Source organism: Cnephaeus nilssonii (assembly GCF_951640355.1).
Source record: "Cnephaeus nilssonii genome assembly, chromosome: 21".
Classification (NCBI taxonomy): domain Eukaryota; kingdom Metazoa; phylum Chordata; class Mammalia; order Chiroptera; family Vespertilionidae; genus Cnephaeus; species Cnephaeus nilssonii.
The window spans coordinates 1,664,875-1,680,442 of NC_137092.1; the positions used below are offsets into that span (position 1 = coordinate 1,664,875).

Consider the following 15,568-nt stretch of genomic DNA (forward strand, 5'->3'; position numbering starts at 1 on the left):
AACCGGCTAGGGCGGTTGTTGCTCTTAATGAGTCTCTGATGGAGAGAAACGTCTTTCTTTTATGTTGCTTTCCGCAAATAAAAGAGTTAGCCGACATTTCCACAGTGTGTGCCCGAAGGTGAAGGATTTGCAAAGGGCAGGAGCTTCCATGGTCAGCGGCCACAGACACACTGCGTGTGGGAAACATGACACAGAATGGTCTCTCCCGGCGGCCTCCCCTTCAGCTGGAATGCTACAAAAAGCACTCTCTTCTCCTCACTACGTTAGAGCCTTTTTTCCTTCCTTTCCTCAGCGCGTCCATGTCCCCATCTAGAGGAAAAGAGCCAAGTTCAAACTTCCTAATGGGTTGCTTCTAGTGGGCTGGACAGGAGGACAGTGTTCCCCATAAATTCTGTTTCTGCCCATTTATTAGACCGCCTTTTATCGGAATCATTGAAGATTGGCTCTCACAACAGCTCTGTCACACTGTCTTATTCTAGGTCTGATTGAAGAGAAAGCTGTTCTTTATTTTCTTTTATTACTTAAAAAATGTCTTGTTTTATTGATTTTAGAGAGAGAGGAAGGGAGAGGGAGAGAGAGACAGAAACATCCATGATGAGAGAGAATCATGGACTGGCTGCCTCCTGCACGCTCCACACTGGGGATGGAGCCTACAACCCAGGCATGTGCCCTGACCGGGAATCAAACTGTGACCTCCTGGTTCATGGTAGACGTTCAACCACTGAGCCACGCCAACTGGGTGAGAAAGCCATTCTTACAGAATAAACAAGGCAAACATTTGAACAAAATAAAATACGTATTTTGATTATCGGCTTAAATGTAAGATGAATGTTCTTTTCCAATCCCCCCCCCAAAAATAATCCTATATAGTATGCATTAAATGTTATTTCCAAGCCTCTTAAATCAAGATTGCTGGCATTTCCTACCAGAAGAAGGAAATAAGTGTTCGAGTAAAAAAAATAAACAAACCACCACGACCCCCTGAAAGAGGCTGGGAGCCCCGGTGGCACCACAAGAACAGACAACGGCCCAGCCCGCGCGGCGCCCGCCTCTGTACCTTGAGGGTCACTCAGGACGGACCCGAAGGCACTGATGACCACGTCGGCTCTCAGCTGCACCCGCTGCTCCTCGTCCTCCCGCCAGGCCCCCGCCTCGTCCTGCTCCGTCCGCACCAACTGCATGCCCACAATCCGCCCGCCTTTGAGCAGGACCTTCCGCGGGGACAGGAAGGGCAAGAACTCACACTTCTCTTCCTTAGCGAGCTCCATCTAAAGGAAGGAGAACAGAGGGCAACACGTGAGCACGTTTCTCCTCCACTGTACCCTTGGTGTGCCACTCCCATGGCGCCGCCTGAAGCGGGGCTGTGCCGTGACCCCGTTGGCTCAGTGGACAGAGCATCGGCCTATGGACTGCAGGGTCCCGGGTTCGATTCTGGTCCAGGGCATGTACCTTGGTTGCAAGCTGGATCCCTGGCCCTGGTTGGGGCATACGCAGGAGACAACCAATCGATATGTCTCTCTCACATTGATGTTTCTCTGTCTCTCCCTCTCCCGCCCACTCTCTCTAAGAATCAGTGGAAAAATATCCTCCACTGATTAACAACAGTGAGGATTAACAACAACAACGACTATCGCCAAAGCTGAGATTCAGTTATCTGCTATTTTCATTTTCTAGCTCACTGACCTGGGAGGGTCCTGAATTGGGGCTGCCCTGTGGGGGCTTAGAGACCATGGCACTACAAGGTGTTTCTCGAGCTGGAGGCACCGTGCGCCTGCCCTATGGGTGTCTGTGTGTGTGTGTGTGTGTGTGTCTGTGTGTGTGTGTGTCTGTGTGTGTGTGTGAGGTCCCTGACTAGAGTAGCCCGGTCTCCACTGCTCTCAGGTCTGCAGGTTGCACCCTCTTTTCAATCCTGCTGGCTAGCACCACAGTGCACACATGTAAGCCGGAAAAGCAGTCAACCCAGTGGGTGGGCCCGTCTGTGCCAAGGACACAGGACCAGCAGCGGGGGCGGGAGAACGCAGCCTAAAGGGCCTCCATGGGCTGGAAAGGAGAAGCCAGTGACAGGGGTAACCATGAGACACAAGCACGCCGTCTTGGAGAAAGCCCGTCTCCCCTCACATCACTCCTCCTGCCTGAGGAGGGCGCCCTCGTTTTCGTTGATTATCACGCCCATCATGGATGTTCATAGGACAGAATGCAAATAAGAGCTTGTTTGCTCATTTTCCTCTTTACTGTTTTTTGGGGTGGGGGGATTCGGGCCTTTGTCAGTGTGATCATAACTAGCAGGCGGAGAATTCTTCATCAAACAGGTGGACACATCGTCCGAGGCGGTGACAGGCGGTCTCAGTGGGACCCTGACAGGGAGGCAGAGAGGCTGTGCGTGAGGTTCCAAACTGGGAAGGATCTGAGCCCCGTGGGGATGGAAACCAGGGTGAGTGCTTTGGAAACCTAACACTTGTCATGCCCACAAGTGCTCAGCATGTCGGTGAGGTTTCTGTATGAACTCATGTCCATGGCATACATATTTCTTAAATATGTATTTTTGTTGATTTCAGAGAGGAAGGGAGAGAGAGAGAGTGAGAGAAACATCAATGATGAGAGAGTCATGGATCGGCTGCCTCCTGCACGCACCCCCACTGGGGATCGAGCCTGCAACCCGGGCCTGTGCCCTGACTGGGAATCACACCGTGACCTCCTAGTTCATAAGTAGCACTCAACAGTGAACCACATGGCCGGGCTCCACGGTGCACATATGTATTCATCTGTCTGATGGCACCTGTCCCCCGGACAGACAGCGGGTGCATTAACCAAATGAACAAACCGCTAGTCCTTGGCTCCGTCAGTAACAACTCCGAGGAACACAAGAGGACACACCCAGGAGGTTCCATTTTTGAGGGTCAATGAATCCACTTGCCACTTAATGTTCATACCGTGAGAGGAAGTGGAGAAAAAAATTCTTCTTAGCTTGGATATGTACCTCCATATTCACGGAAGCTCTGTGGCCGATGCCGAGTGGCATAAAAATAGAGTGCTCCAGCATGCCATCACGATCATCATTTTAATGATTAACTTTATGTAACGGGATGATTTGATCTGATTAATATTACAGGCATCGTACTGTGGAAACGATGAAGCAACTTAATTTACCATAATTAAAAACATGATGACAGTTTTCGGTGAGGTCGCATATGGGCAAAGGACGCATAGGTTCTACACTCTAGTGAGCAGAACACAAAGCCGGGCCAGCGTACATTAAATTCTAACATGCTGGCCCGGCCGGCGCAGCTCGGGGATTGAGCGTGGACCTCTGAACCTGGAGGTCTCAGTACGATTCCCGGTCAGGGCACAGGCCCGGGTTGCAGGCTCCATCCCCAGTGTGGGGCGTGCAGGAGGCAGCCGATTCATGATTCTTATCATTGATGTTTCTGTCTCTCCCTCTCCCTTGCTCTCTGAAATCAATAAAAACATATTTTAAAAGATTCTAACATTCATGCCATCATCAAGCACTGAAGGTGTACTTCCTGTCTTAGTCCCAGGGAGTCCCCAGGACCGTTCATTAACGCTGGGCCCTTGGGGCAATGCGTGTTTGTTTGTTTGCAGGCATCTTTGAATCCCATCCTGATGACAGGTCTCCCATCACTCTCCCTGCAGATCCCGCTCCACGTCAGGTGACGCATGTGCAAGGAGCCAGAGGAGCAGTACCCTTACCAAGTAAAACCCAATTTGCCAGCTCAGACAGGTTATTGGCTAAAAACAGTCCCAGCTTCCTAGTTCTTATCATTAAGTGAAGACAGAAAAGCATGTGACTGGTGGGAAAATGCATGTGTAGCCAGCACGATGCAGATGAGGAGAACCTGAGTGTGTCTCGGCCAGGCCCACTTGATGTGGATGATGTCCGAGGGGCACCTGGGTGTGGTCCCAGGGGTTGCAGGGGAAAGGCACAGGCTTTCACAGAACGATGTGCTCACAGCCGTGGCTCAGGGGTTGAGCATCGACCTGTGAATCAGGAGGACACGGTTCGATTCCCGGTCAGGGCACAGGCCCGGGTTGTGGGCTGGATCCTCAGTGTGGGGCGTGCAGGAGGCAGCTGATCAATGTTTCTCTCTCATCATTGATGTTTCTATCTCTCCCTCTATCTCTGAAATCAATAAAAATATATTTTTAAAAAGGTGTGCTAATTATTTTAGAGTTGCCTTAACCGACGAAGATATTCCTGAGTAACAGACCAGGCAATCTGGTACTGTTGTTTTTATTATTAAAATGAATAAAGGAGCATTCATGATCACAACAGTTGGCCTTCTGAATGTTAACCTATATGGAAGTAGACAAATCCACCTTAAACCAGTTGCCATTTCAGCAAGGGGAAAGGGCGCAGCCCAGGGCACAGGGAGAGGTCTGGAAGCCCATGCGAATTAGGGCGGAATTAAAGACCTGTCTTGTTTGGCTGCTCGGGAAGTCGAATATGTGAACAATAGATTCTTACACGACCCTTCGTGTGCGGGGCTGAGCTATTAAAGCGGTTTTGTTCCGTCCTCCCCTCGGTGATAACTATGGGAACTACAAAGCCCTTCCTGCCTCCCTCTACCACCCTCTTCTCCACAGGGCTGCGCATCCTGACCTCCTCCTCCTCCTAGGGATCCCCCAGGCCTGGAGCGTTCTAGAAGTTCTGTCTGATCTAACTACAGCTCTTAATACCTGCGTTTGGGGGGATTCTGTTATCCTGTGAAATGTAATCTCCCGCGTTCAGCGTGCGGGAAGCCCTAGAGGGAATTATTAGCAGATTTCCCTCAGTCTTCGCAGACAGCGCTCTCGATGGCCGGACTCCCTCGGGACCAGGCCAAGGAGTGAGTTTGTCTGCAGCATCCTCCTTAGCATGTGTGTGAGGCCACGAGGGGGTCGGAGAGGGCTGGGATCGGAGTTCCATCCCTACGCGAGGATGCTCCGTCCTCCTGGGATCACACCTCCATCCGGCAGCAGGAACGCCGCTGTCCTAAGGAAGATGGAGCGAGCCCCTCACGGCCGCTGCGGGGGCTCTAGTGAGGCAGCCGGACCCGGCATGGATGGCACGCAGAGTAGCAGCGGCCATGACCGCCCACCGGGCCACTCGCTCAAAATGCACGTTCTCGGGCCCACGCAGATCCACTGAGTCAGAACCTGGGCCCAGCACGCTCTGTTGCAAACGCCTCCAGGTGGTTCTGATGCAAAGGGGAGCCCAGGGACCCGTGTTAGAGAAAGGGGGCGCCTCCCAGCTCCATCCCTTAAAGCCATGGGGATCCAATGGTGGTGTGGGGGTCACAGCCTTGGCTGTGCGTGGTCCCTGGCCTTCGGAACAACTCACAGCCGTCAAAGGGGAGTCTGGATGGAGCCCAGTGCAGAGAAGACGGCGACGCGTGAGGCTCAGTGTAGGAGCCAGCGGTGACTCTGAGGGTCTCGTAAGATTAATCGCCACCACGGTCACTCCCCATGAGACAAATCGCCTGTTGACTACAGCTATAATTCTTGCCTCGTAGAGAGACTCCAAATACGCTTGGGCATTCCACGGCAAATCGAATTCATCGTACGGATTTGGGTACAATGAGTGATTCATCTTTCTCTAAAGACCTCGGGTTCTCGTTCTCAGAACTAACACCTTTGTGCGGCATCCGCCTGCTCTAACAGCATGAAAGTTCGAGAAGCCCGTGGTGCCTGCACCCAGCCGATGCCTCGCCCACGCGTAGTCACCAGTCACCTCTAAGAATGAGGCGCTTTTCAATCGGAACTAATTATAAATCTAAAAAATGCTTGCCTGAGAGCTCTTTGAAAAATAAACGTGTCTTTGCTCTGTGGTCTTCCCAGCAGAACGAGCGGACAGGACGACCAAGCCCCTCTGGATGCGGCGTGCACATGTGGCTCCTGGGGAATTCTGAACGTCTCTAAGGACACCATTCTCCTAGTAGCCACACATTTTATGGGGGCACCTCTTGTTGGGGATACGGAGAGCTTAGCAGGGGTCACTGTGACTAGGTAAGTACGTGTCAAAGATGGGTGCACTGAGGATAAGAAGCACTTGGGTACCGATGAAGATAAAGACGAAGTCCTTACAGGATCATTTTTACGCTGACCGTCTGAGTTAGAGAAACAACTGGGCTTAGTCCCAAAACGTTCACGTTTGCGTTCCCCTCTCAGGAACATGGGAAGAAGGCAGCCTCGCAGACGGGACAGTCTCCTCTCCCCAAATCTGCTGCCTGACCAGCCCCCCATTCCTCGCCCCCGCCCCTCCCCGCCATGGTTCGTTCCATTTACCTCCTCGGGGACGGCTCTGATGTTAACGAAGCCTTTTCGGAAGACGACGAACACGCGGCGGGCCCCGCAGCGCAGGGCCGAGGTGGCGCAGTCGAAGGCCGTGTCCCCCGCCCCGAGCACGATCACGACCCCCCGGATGGATGGCAGCGGAGCGCGGCAGGCGCACATTCCTGGGCGATGGAAGGAAACACTTTTAGGTGGAGAAACTACTGTTGCAAGACAGCTCAAAACATGCTTGTCCTCGAAGCCATGGAAAACAGCACTGCGCAGCGCTCAGGACCGAGTGTCCCCATCGAATTACTCTGCTTCATTGGAAAACAGTTGTATTCTCATTTTTAAAATAGGCTCATGGCCTGGCTGGTGTGGCTCAGTGGTTGAGCGCCGACCTATGAACCGGGAGGTCATGGTTTGATTCTCGGTCAGGGCACAAGCCTGGGTTGTGGGGCGAGAGGAGGCAGCTGATCCATGATTCTCTCTCATCATTGATGTTTCCATCTCTCTCTCCCTCTCCCTTCCTCTCTGAAATCAATTACTATATATATATATATATATATATATATATATATATATATATATATATATAAAATAAAAAGGCTCATATGTAATTTCATGGTCAGTACCTTGAGCCTCCCTTTTCCGTCTAGGATAGCTTGCAACACATTTCGAGGGGCACAGGTCCTAACAAGCCGGAATCGATGAGAGTCTCTTGGCAAGGGGTGGCCTGTATTTTTCTCGTGTCATCGTTAATTTCCGTTAAAAGAAAAGGGAGTGCTGCTCACGACCTGGGCCCATCACCCCCAGCGTGTCCTGCGTGTATGTCACTCAGCCATGATGTGGTAAGACTTCTGGCAAACAGACCCACTACACATTACCATTCAGGAAACTTTAAACATTAAAAATGAACATGATGTGAATAAGTGCTCTTTATGCAACTGAAGAACTTCGGAAACTATTTTTTTAAAGAGTTAAAATAAAACTTCCTCCTGTTGACCATTTTTCTGTTCCTTTTAATAAAAGTGAGCATTAAAGGGAGATGATGAATTTTTTGTGTGCATTTCTCAAGAGCACCGATATGAATGAAGATTTGATGTCCAGGTGAAAATTCGCATAAAATGGTAAAATGCAGGTGCTCTTTCTGTCTTGAGAGGTATGTATTATCGGATTAAATACAACTGCTGATAAGATAAATTACTATAATTTTTGAAATGGCATCTTGGATAGCATGGGCCTATAATTGCCATAAACATAATAATCAATTTGCTTGGGAGAGTCTGTATCTGGGATTACATACCCAGCTCCTGCAATTCTCAAATAAGGTCATGAGTGCTATGACCTTCCTTAGAAAGCATCTCAGTCACATGTATATCCTGCTCGCTTGGAAGGAGGAAGAGGGGGTGGTACACATCTTTAGCGGTAAACTACAAAATAATCTATAGAAAAAGATGTGGCTTTAAAAAAATGTTTGGAGAAAAATGTAAGTTCTTATCTTTTCTACATGCAAATAGATGTCAAAATAGACTTTTAAAAGTATATATGCTTGCCCAGCAGGCGTGGCTCAGTGGTTAAGCATTGACCTATGAATCAGGAGGTCACGGTTCAATTCCCAGTCAGGGCACAGGCCTGGGTTGTGGGCTCGATCTCCAGTGTGGGGCGTATAGAAGCGCCAATCCATGTTTCTCTCCCATCATTTATGTTTCTATCTCTTTCTCCCTCTCCCTTTCTCTCTGAAATCAATAAAAATCTATTTCAGAACAAAGTATGTGTGTTTAAGGGGTTGATATGATTTGTTTTTGGAGAGTATATTTCAGCCTCTTTATCATTAAGACATGCCTCCCGCCCAGATAAAGCCAAGCTTCCGGCTGTTCCTGAGCTCAGGACATGCTACCGCACAGACACCACGCCCCGGGCGTCTGTCCAGTGTCTCCTTTAACTCCCTACACTCACTGCGCTAGGAGAGACCCGCTTTCTGCCTGCTGGGATACAACCAGTTGTCCAATTTCAAAATAAAGAGATTCAATGCACTCGTATCCAAACTGAAGTCCCTGCCACTCCTTCTAAGAACATCTTCCATGGTTTGTTTCCGACTCTCTCACTCAGAAGCAATGTCTCTGGAGGCAGCTCAAACTGCCTGCAAGAGTGAGCCTCCTCCAGGGACGCTTGCCTGAGGGCGCACAGGTAGCCGCTGGCAAATGGGGACATCACCCCCACCCCTTCTTCGGATGAGTGTCTTGAAGGATCAGATTGCACAACATCCTACCGAGCCTGGACTTAATATCGATTATAATCCATCCGACCACGTCAGGAACGGAAGACGCTATGTTTTACCTGCTTTACTGCCTTTGGCGACAAGAGGCAAAAAGTCCTTGGACGTATAAAAGCCCTGCTCCTGTGTCAGGCCTTGGAAGATGTGGTCTTGGTTGGGTTCTGGCAAACCTGAGAATAAACATGTATAAAATGTCGTTAGCAGGAGGAGAAAGGTTTTCTATCAGGTAGTTAAAAACGTAGAAAGCTGCCATCATTAAAGTCAGGTGGTTCTTAGAGGGGGAAAAAAAAATCTATAAGCAAATCCACATGAAAGAATGCTCATAATACAATGTAACAGACCTCAGAGGAGACCTTTAATATAAAACTAGGCACACATCAGACATCACATCACCCCTTCACACACACATAATCATACACAGAAGCATGGATGAACATGTGCATATAGTGGTTCAGGGGACAACCAGGTTATATTCTTTTAAAAAAATTTTTTTGTTGATTTCAGAGAGGAAGGGAAAGGGAGAGAGATATAGAAACATCAATGAGAGAGAATCATGGATCAGCTGCCTCCTGCACGCCCACACTGGGGATGGAGCCCGAAACCTGGGCATTTGCCCTGACCGGGAATCAAACCATGACCTCCTGGTTCATAGGTTGATGCTCAACTACCAAGCCACAATGGCTGGGATCAGATTATATTCTTTCCTCATGACATAAATAAAAATAAGTTGTGATGTATTAAATTGCTAAATATAAAAAACTAATCACAAAAACTAAAAAAAAAAGTTATCGATACAAAAAAACCCCTAAAACAATCAAAGAAAAAATATATTTGAGCATAAAAATTCAGCTACTTCTATATTGAAAAATATTGTAAGCAAATTAAAAGGCAAATAATTCACCAGGAGAATATTTTAACAAATAAAATGTCTTTATAAAGAAGTTTCTCAATTTTAAAATAGAACATTAGCTTTTCAACAGTCATAAACAAAGAACAACAAAAATTGGTATAAGAAAAAATATAAACACCTTATAAGCACCAAACATCTTAACTAAGTAATTTAAGAACTATGAATTAAGACTGTGATCTGATTTCCCCTCTTCTAATACACAAAGAGTTTAAGAGAATTATATTTCGTGGCAAGGGTAGAGATGGATTGTTACATTCCTCTGATAGACACACAGATTAGTGCTCAATTTCTAGAAAACAGTTTTGAATTTATCCTAAGGAAGCACTAAGACATACAAATAAAGTTTTAATGTGCAAAAATGGTTAATGCAAAAAAATAAAATAAAATAAAAAAGAGAGAGAGATAGAAGTAGCTGAATTTTTATCAATTTTTTTTTCAAATTTCACATCTTATGTCAAGGAAAGAATAAAGCTTAAATCAGAGTAAAGTACTAAACTTTGGCAAATTAAACAAAGGGCTACAAAGAAAGACAAATGAAGCTTCTGAGAGTGAACTATGAAAGATAATGAAACTTGCAAATACCCATCGATCAAAGGCAGATTTCCCCGAGAGGAGGAGGCGTATTAATAAATAAGGCCTGTGTCTACACCAGGATGATTTCAAAATGACACTGAAATGACTTCTTAATTCACTTTTCAGTGGGAAGAAGGAGGTTTATGAATGAAGAGGAACTGACACAGATTTGACAAACGCAACCGATCGGCGTGGAGACTGTTTTTTCTCGTCTTTCATGAGATCCAAGCAGTTTCTTTGTTCCCCTCGCACAGACACCGAGATGGTGTTTCAGGGTGCATTCACACAAAGGAACACCTCCCTAAGAACTGCCAAAAAATGATCATTTTCAAGTTCTCCGAAAAGAACAGACATGAACAAAATTTTGCTTAGGTGACAAATCTAATTGAACACTTATTGATCATACATTGTAGGCACTGTTCCAAATGCATGGCCTATTGGTGATTTTTTAAAAATACATAATCACTTAATTCTCAAAACAACTCTACACACAACTGACAGTGTGATCCGCATCCCAGGTGAGAGGGAGCTGAGGCTCAGGAAGAGGGCGGGACTGCAGGGGACCACAGGACAGGTGAGCAGCAGAGCCATTTCCAGCCTGGGCAGTCGCTGCCCTTTTCACGTGTAAGGTCGGAACCACTAGTGAGCCCCGCTATAATGTGATGCTACGTATCGAGTGGTATCGAAATTAGCCATTCCAGCCCGGCCGGCTTGGTTCAGGGGTTGAGCGTCGACCTATGAACCAGGAGGTCACGGTTCCATTCCCGGTCAGGGCACATGTCCAGGTTGGGGGCTCGATCCCCAGTAAGGGGCATACAGGAGGCAGCTGATCCATGATTCTCTCTCATCATTGATGTTTCTATCTCTCTCTCCCTTCCTCTCTGAAATCAATAAAAATATACTTAAAAATAAATAAATGAACGAACCATTCCACATCCAGTATTCAGTGCTGCTCTACGTCTATGGATACGCATCCAGCCCAGAATGTGTGTGGCCAGCTTCCCGCCTGGGGGCAGAGGGAAGGCTGGCTGCTGCCTCGGGCTGTAACTCTGTTTTGTGATTCTTCTCCCTGGTACAACCCTTTCTGGAATGTTTCCCTTTGTGCGGGCATCCCCTTGGTGATTTGCTGGTTACTTTCTTTTTTTTTTTTTTTTTTTATCCAATAGCATTGACTTTTATTCATTCATGTTAAGTCACCTGAAATGATATCTGCTGCGTTTAAAAAATATTTTTATTGATTTCAAAGAGCAAGAGGGAGACATAGAAACATCAATGATGAGAGAGAATCATTGATTGGCTGCCTCCTGTATGCCCCTATTGGGGATCGAGCCTGCAACCCCGGGCATGTGCCCTGACCAGAATTGAGCCTGCGGACCCTTTGACGCTCTATCCACTGAGCCAAACCAGCTAGAATCTGTTGCATTTAAATACTCATTATACAAACGGCTGAACAAATCCATTTCAATGGCTACTCAATATCCCACACTGCTTGATGCATATTTGAAATATGCATCTCTGCTTTGTTTCCCAAACACCTCCCCCTCTGCAACAACTACAGAATAAAGAACAGTGGTGTGGCCAGGCCGTCGTGACTCAGTGGTTGAGCAACAACCTATGAACCAGGAGGTCATGGTTCAATTCCTGGTCAGGGCACGTGCCTAGGTTGCGGGCTCGATCCCCAGTGTGGGGGGTGCAGGAGGCAGCCAGTCAGTGATTCTCATCATTGATGCTTTTATCTCTCTCTCCCTCTCCTTTCCTCTCTGAAATCATTAAAAACATATATTAAAAAATAAAAGAAAAAAAGAATGGCAATGTGCACAGGACATTCTTTGTGCTCCTGTTACTGGTAAGTTGCTAAGCTGCGCACACTTCAATGAGCAAGAACAAGATAGTACAGACGCTGTGGTGTGCCCGTCTCGGGAGTAACGGGAGGAGTGAGCTGCGTCTCCGGAGCCTTGCGAGGAGGCGTCTGCGCGTCTCTCAGGTTTTGGAATGTCTGCCGTGTTCTTTCCCAGGTCACCTCCTCAGTGTGAACTGCATTGAGCAGGCGCTGGCGCTCGTTCTTGGCGGCATCCATGTGAGTGGCAGCTGAGCCACCATGGGAGAGACAGCGATGGCAGAGACCTGCGCTGGGGAGGGCCTCGGGGCGCACGGGGAGGTGGAGAGGCGGCGCCAGGCACCAGAGCCAGTCTTGGGCTCCCCCGCAGGCCGGTGGCTCACAGCAGGGGCACGGAGCCCCCCTCAGGCACACCAGTCCTCGGTATCTCTCCCACAAGATGTTAGGAGACAGAATCCACTGGGCAGGCGGCTCCCCTCAAGGTCCCTGGCTGAGCACAGGCAAACGCAGTCAGTGAGGTCGTGTGACCTCAGCCCTCAGGGCCTACACCTGGATTGGGACCGGTGGTGACGCCGAAGACCGCTCAAATCGCAGACGAAAGAGAGGCTCATGAAACAAACTCGTGGAGGGACACGAGGCTGTGACCCCCAGCCACGCACCTGCGACTGTTAATGCGATGTCTCTGTGACCGTTCTGTTTCTTTATTTCTGTTCGCTTAATCTTTTAAAGATACCTTCATGCCGACTGGCTTATTTCTATAACTATTTGTAACCCAGCGTATATGGAATCAGAAGAAAACCTCGGAGGTCAGACTTCCTGCATTAAAATTCTACTTCTACCGCGACCTTGGGCAAGTCCATTATTCTCCGGAGCAGCCGCCGCCTCGTTGGAGTGTTGTTGGGAGAATGAAATGAGAACAATGTATGTGAAGTGAATGTTTCCTTTTCTTTGCATCCTCTCCCTACAAGCCTTGGTTCAATGTACTGAAATGACACACTTGGCGAGCCGTACATTAAACGTCATCTCATCCATGATACACACGGTGGATACTGTCACACCTCGAAGTGGTCGGTGCTGACAGGTGGGTCACAGAGTCCATGAAACTTGGCATCTTCGGCTTCACTAAGAGGCTGTGTCCAGACAAGGGTACTCTAGCCTCATCTGGTCCACAGAATTCAACAGCCTCAAAGCACGGGAGCCTCAAGGCCAGGCAGGTAGCAAGGTGAAGACCGTGTCACGTTTACTGGGTTGTTCAAGTTGGAGTCCAGTAACGTCTTGCCTCAGAGACTGACCGGGAGTCCGTCTCACGATCTCCCCTCTCCAGCTGTCCTTGGGCAAAGTCCGCACCACTCTGACGCTCCAGGTCCTTGATTCTGGGAGGAAGAAGCCCTGCCTGCTGTAGGGGGGTTCTGAAACTTAGAAAGAGATGTGCGCTCAAAAGCGCTCCATCCGGGCAGTCTAAAGCAACCTTCAAATGTTAGTCATTATCACTGTCTTGGGCAAAATGTAAAAATGATGAAAAATAAAGACACATGATAAAAAGAGTCGTAGGAAACAGTGCCAAAGACAAAAGTCATCGGAATGGATCCCAGGAAGCCCTTGCAATGGGTGTTTACAAGATGTGTGGATGTAGGTATAAAATCACAGATGGATGTATCTATTAATGTATGTATTTAATTAATATTTAGAAAAGGCAGGCTTTTCCTATACCCAGCCCGACACGTGGGGTCACAGCAGAGAAGGAGCACGCTCCCCTGAGGGTCCAACATGCACAGTGCACAGCGGGTTACAAAGCTCGTCACCTGTCACTTCAAGATCACGCATATGACCCGGAGGACTTGTATCTTATTTCCAAGGGACAACAGTGCCAGATGGGCTATACTCCTAGGATCTATATATTGATTAGAAAGAGATCGATGAGCCCTATTGTGCTTCTTTTCTCAATAAAACTCCCCATCTTTCCCCCGCTGTCCCCCTGCCAGCAAGCACACTTGGTTCTGAGTGTTCGGACCGAATCAGAGAGAATGCGATTCCCTACCACACACGTGGAATCAATCACCATGCATCACAACAGTCTTCACTCCACCCATCTGTCAGGTCCTCGTTCCACATCTGTTCCGTGTGACTGCCGCCTACTTCTCTCTCAGCGTGACCACAGGCACTCATGGCGTGCAGCACGCAGTTGGTTAGAGCATAACCAGACGAAGATGTTATGAATGGGAGTCACCATCTCAAACCAGGATTTCCCCCATGACATACGGTACATATCATAAGTGGAGTCCAGACCGAGAGAAGTCCTGGGCACTTGGGCCATTCTGAAAATGTGACAGATGCTGAGGGAAGGCCCGCTTGTTGTACTGAATTTGTAAGATGTCTGATACCTTTTTAAAGAGCCTTGCGGAAGGGAATAAAATAACCAAAGATGATAAGTCCCACAAAGTTAAGGCAAAAATGTACTTCAGGTCACTTTCCTAACTTCCTGTAGAAAATCTGCACAAGTCCCATCACACCCATGAGATGGGTTCATGTAACTTCATATGAGAACTTAATTCAGGGCTCCAATGTGGAGCGCGTACAGGTGACAACTACATAAACATGTTAAGAAAGGGCGTTAAGCAGTGTCACACGTATGGAACAAACTGAGTGTCATCGTTACAATTCTGGAGGCGTGTTCACCTGTCAGAAAACATCCCGCAAGCCCACGCGACAAAGTGAGAATGTGACTCGCTCTTCCTTTCTGGTCTTGTCATGTTTACTGCCTTTACATATTTGGGAAAAAAATACAGAGACTTCTTTTTAATTAATAAAATGATGCCCTAGGACTCCAAGATGGGCAAAATATCCTCGAGTGCATTTTACTTTCCTGATAAACCATTTCTGTACTCAGGAACCTTCTTATTTGTTGTTCTTTCCATAAAAAGGGGCATAGAAAACAGCCAATATGACATAATCTTGGACTTAAAAAAAAGATATTTCTCTTTACACTTCTGTAATATTCTAATATTGTTATACTGAGCAGAAATTATTTTAACAATTAAAATTTAATTTTAATATAAACAAGATTTTACAAATCCCTCTTTTAGTAAAGCTGTATCGACGTATTTTCCTATAACTGTCAACAACGTCTACCTATTTATTTGGTATTATTTAGTAAAGTATGACTTACCTCTTTCTCTTTTCTTTATTCCCCTTCCTTCTCTTTTCTCTGTTTCTCATTTTCATCTGGCTTTTACTATAAAACAATTTCCTTTCATTTTAATCCTCACATTGTGAAGCAAAAAATAAAACAAATAAAATAAAAATCAAACAATACGCCCGAGGCAAAGGTTTTTTCGTTAACGATTGGAATTCTTAGATGGTGCTAGGAAATGACTATTTAGGACTCTGTACGTATACTACATGCCAAAGTAAAGAAATCATTAATAATAAAAGACTAAAAAGGAACAGTTCTATTACAAAATAAATCTCCCAGGCTTGCAAAGAAAACAAATTTGCCACCGCCACCTGCTGTGGCGATGAGGCCATAATCTCAACAGCAGGAAATAAAAGGGAAGAGGAGAGACAAACACAAAAGCACAGACACTAAAAAAGTAATTAAAACACTTATCTCCATCCACATCCGTAACGGAAACCCCCTCCCCCGCCACCTAAACGCAGGGTCTGTGCACGGCCCAGCGGGGAAGGCATGCGGCTGCCCCCATGA

The 15,568-nt window shown here is 47.3% G+C and overlaps 1 protein-coding gene across 1 annotated transcript in view; it reads right to left on the reverse strand.

The window, feature by feature from the left end:
• The window catches only part of DPYD (dihydropyrimidine dehydrogenase), a 362,324-nt gene that overhangs the window by 173,053 nt on the left and 173,703 nt on the right, over positions 1-15,568 (reverse strand). The window contains exons 9-11 of the mRNA XM_079761319.1: positions 8,608-8,715; positions 6,283-6,452; positions 1,058-1,268 (exon numbers count right to left, since the gene is read on the reverse strand). Coding sequence (XP_079617445.1) covers positions 1,058-1,268; positions 6,283-6,452; positions 8,608-8,715 — 489 coding nt within the window. The remainder of the gene's footprint in view (positions 1-1,057; positions 1,269-6,282; positions 6,453-8,607; positions 8,716-15,568) is intronic.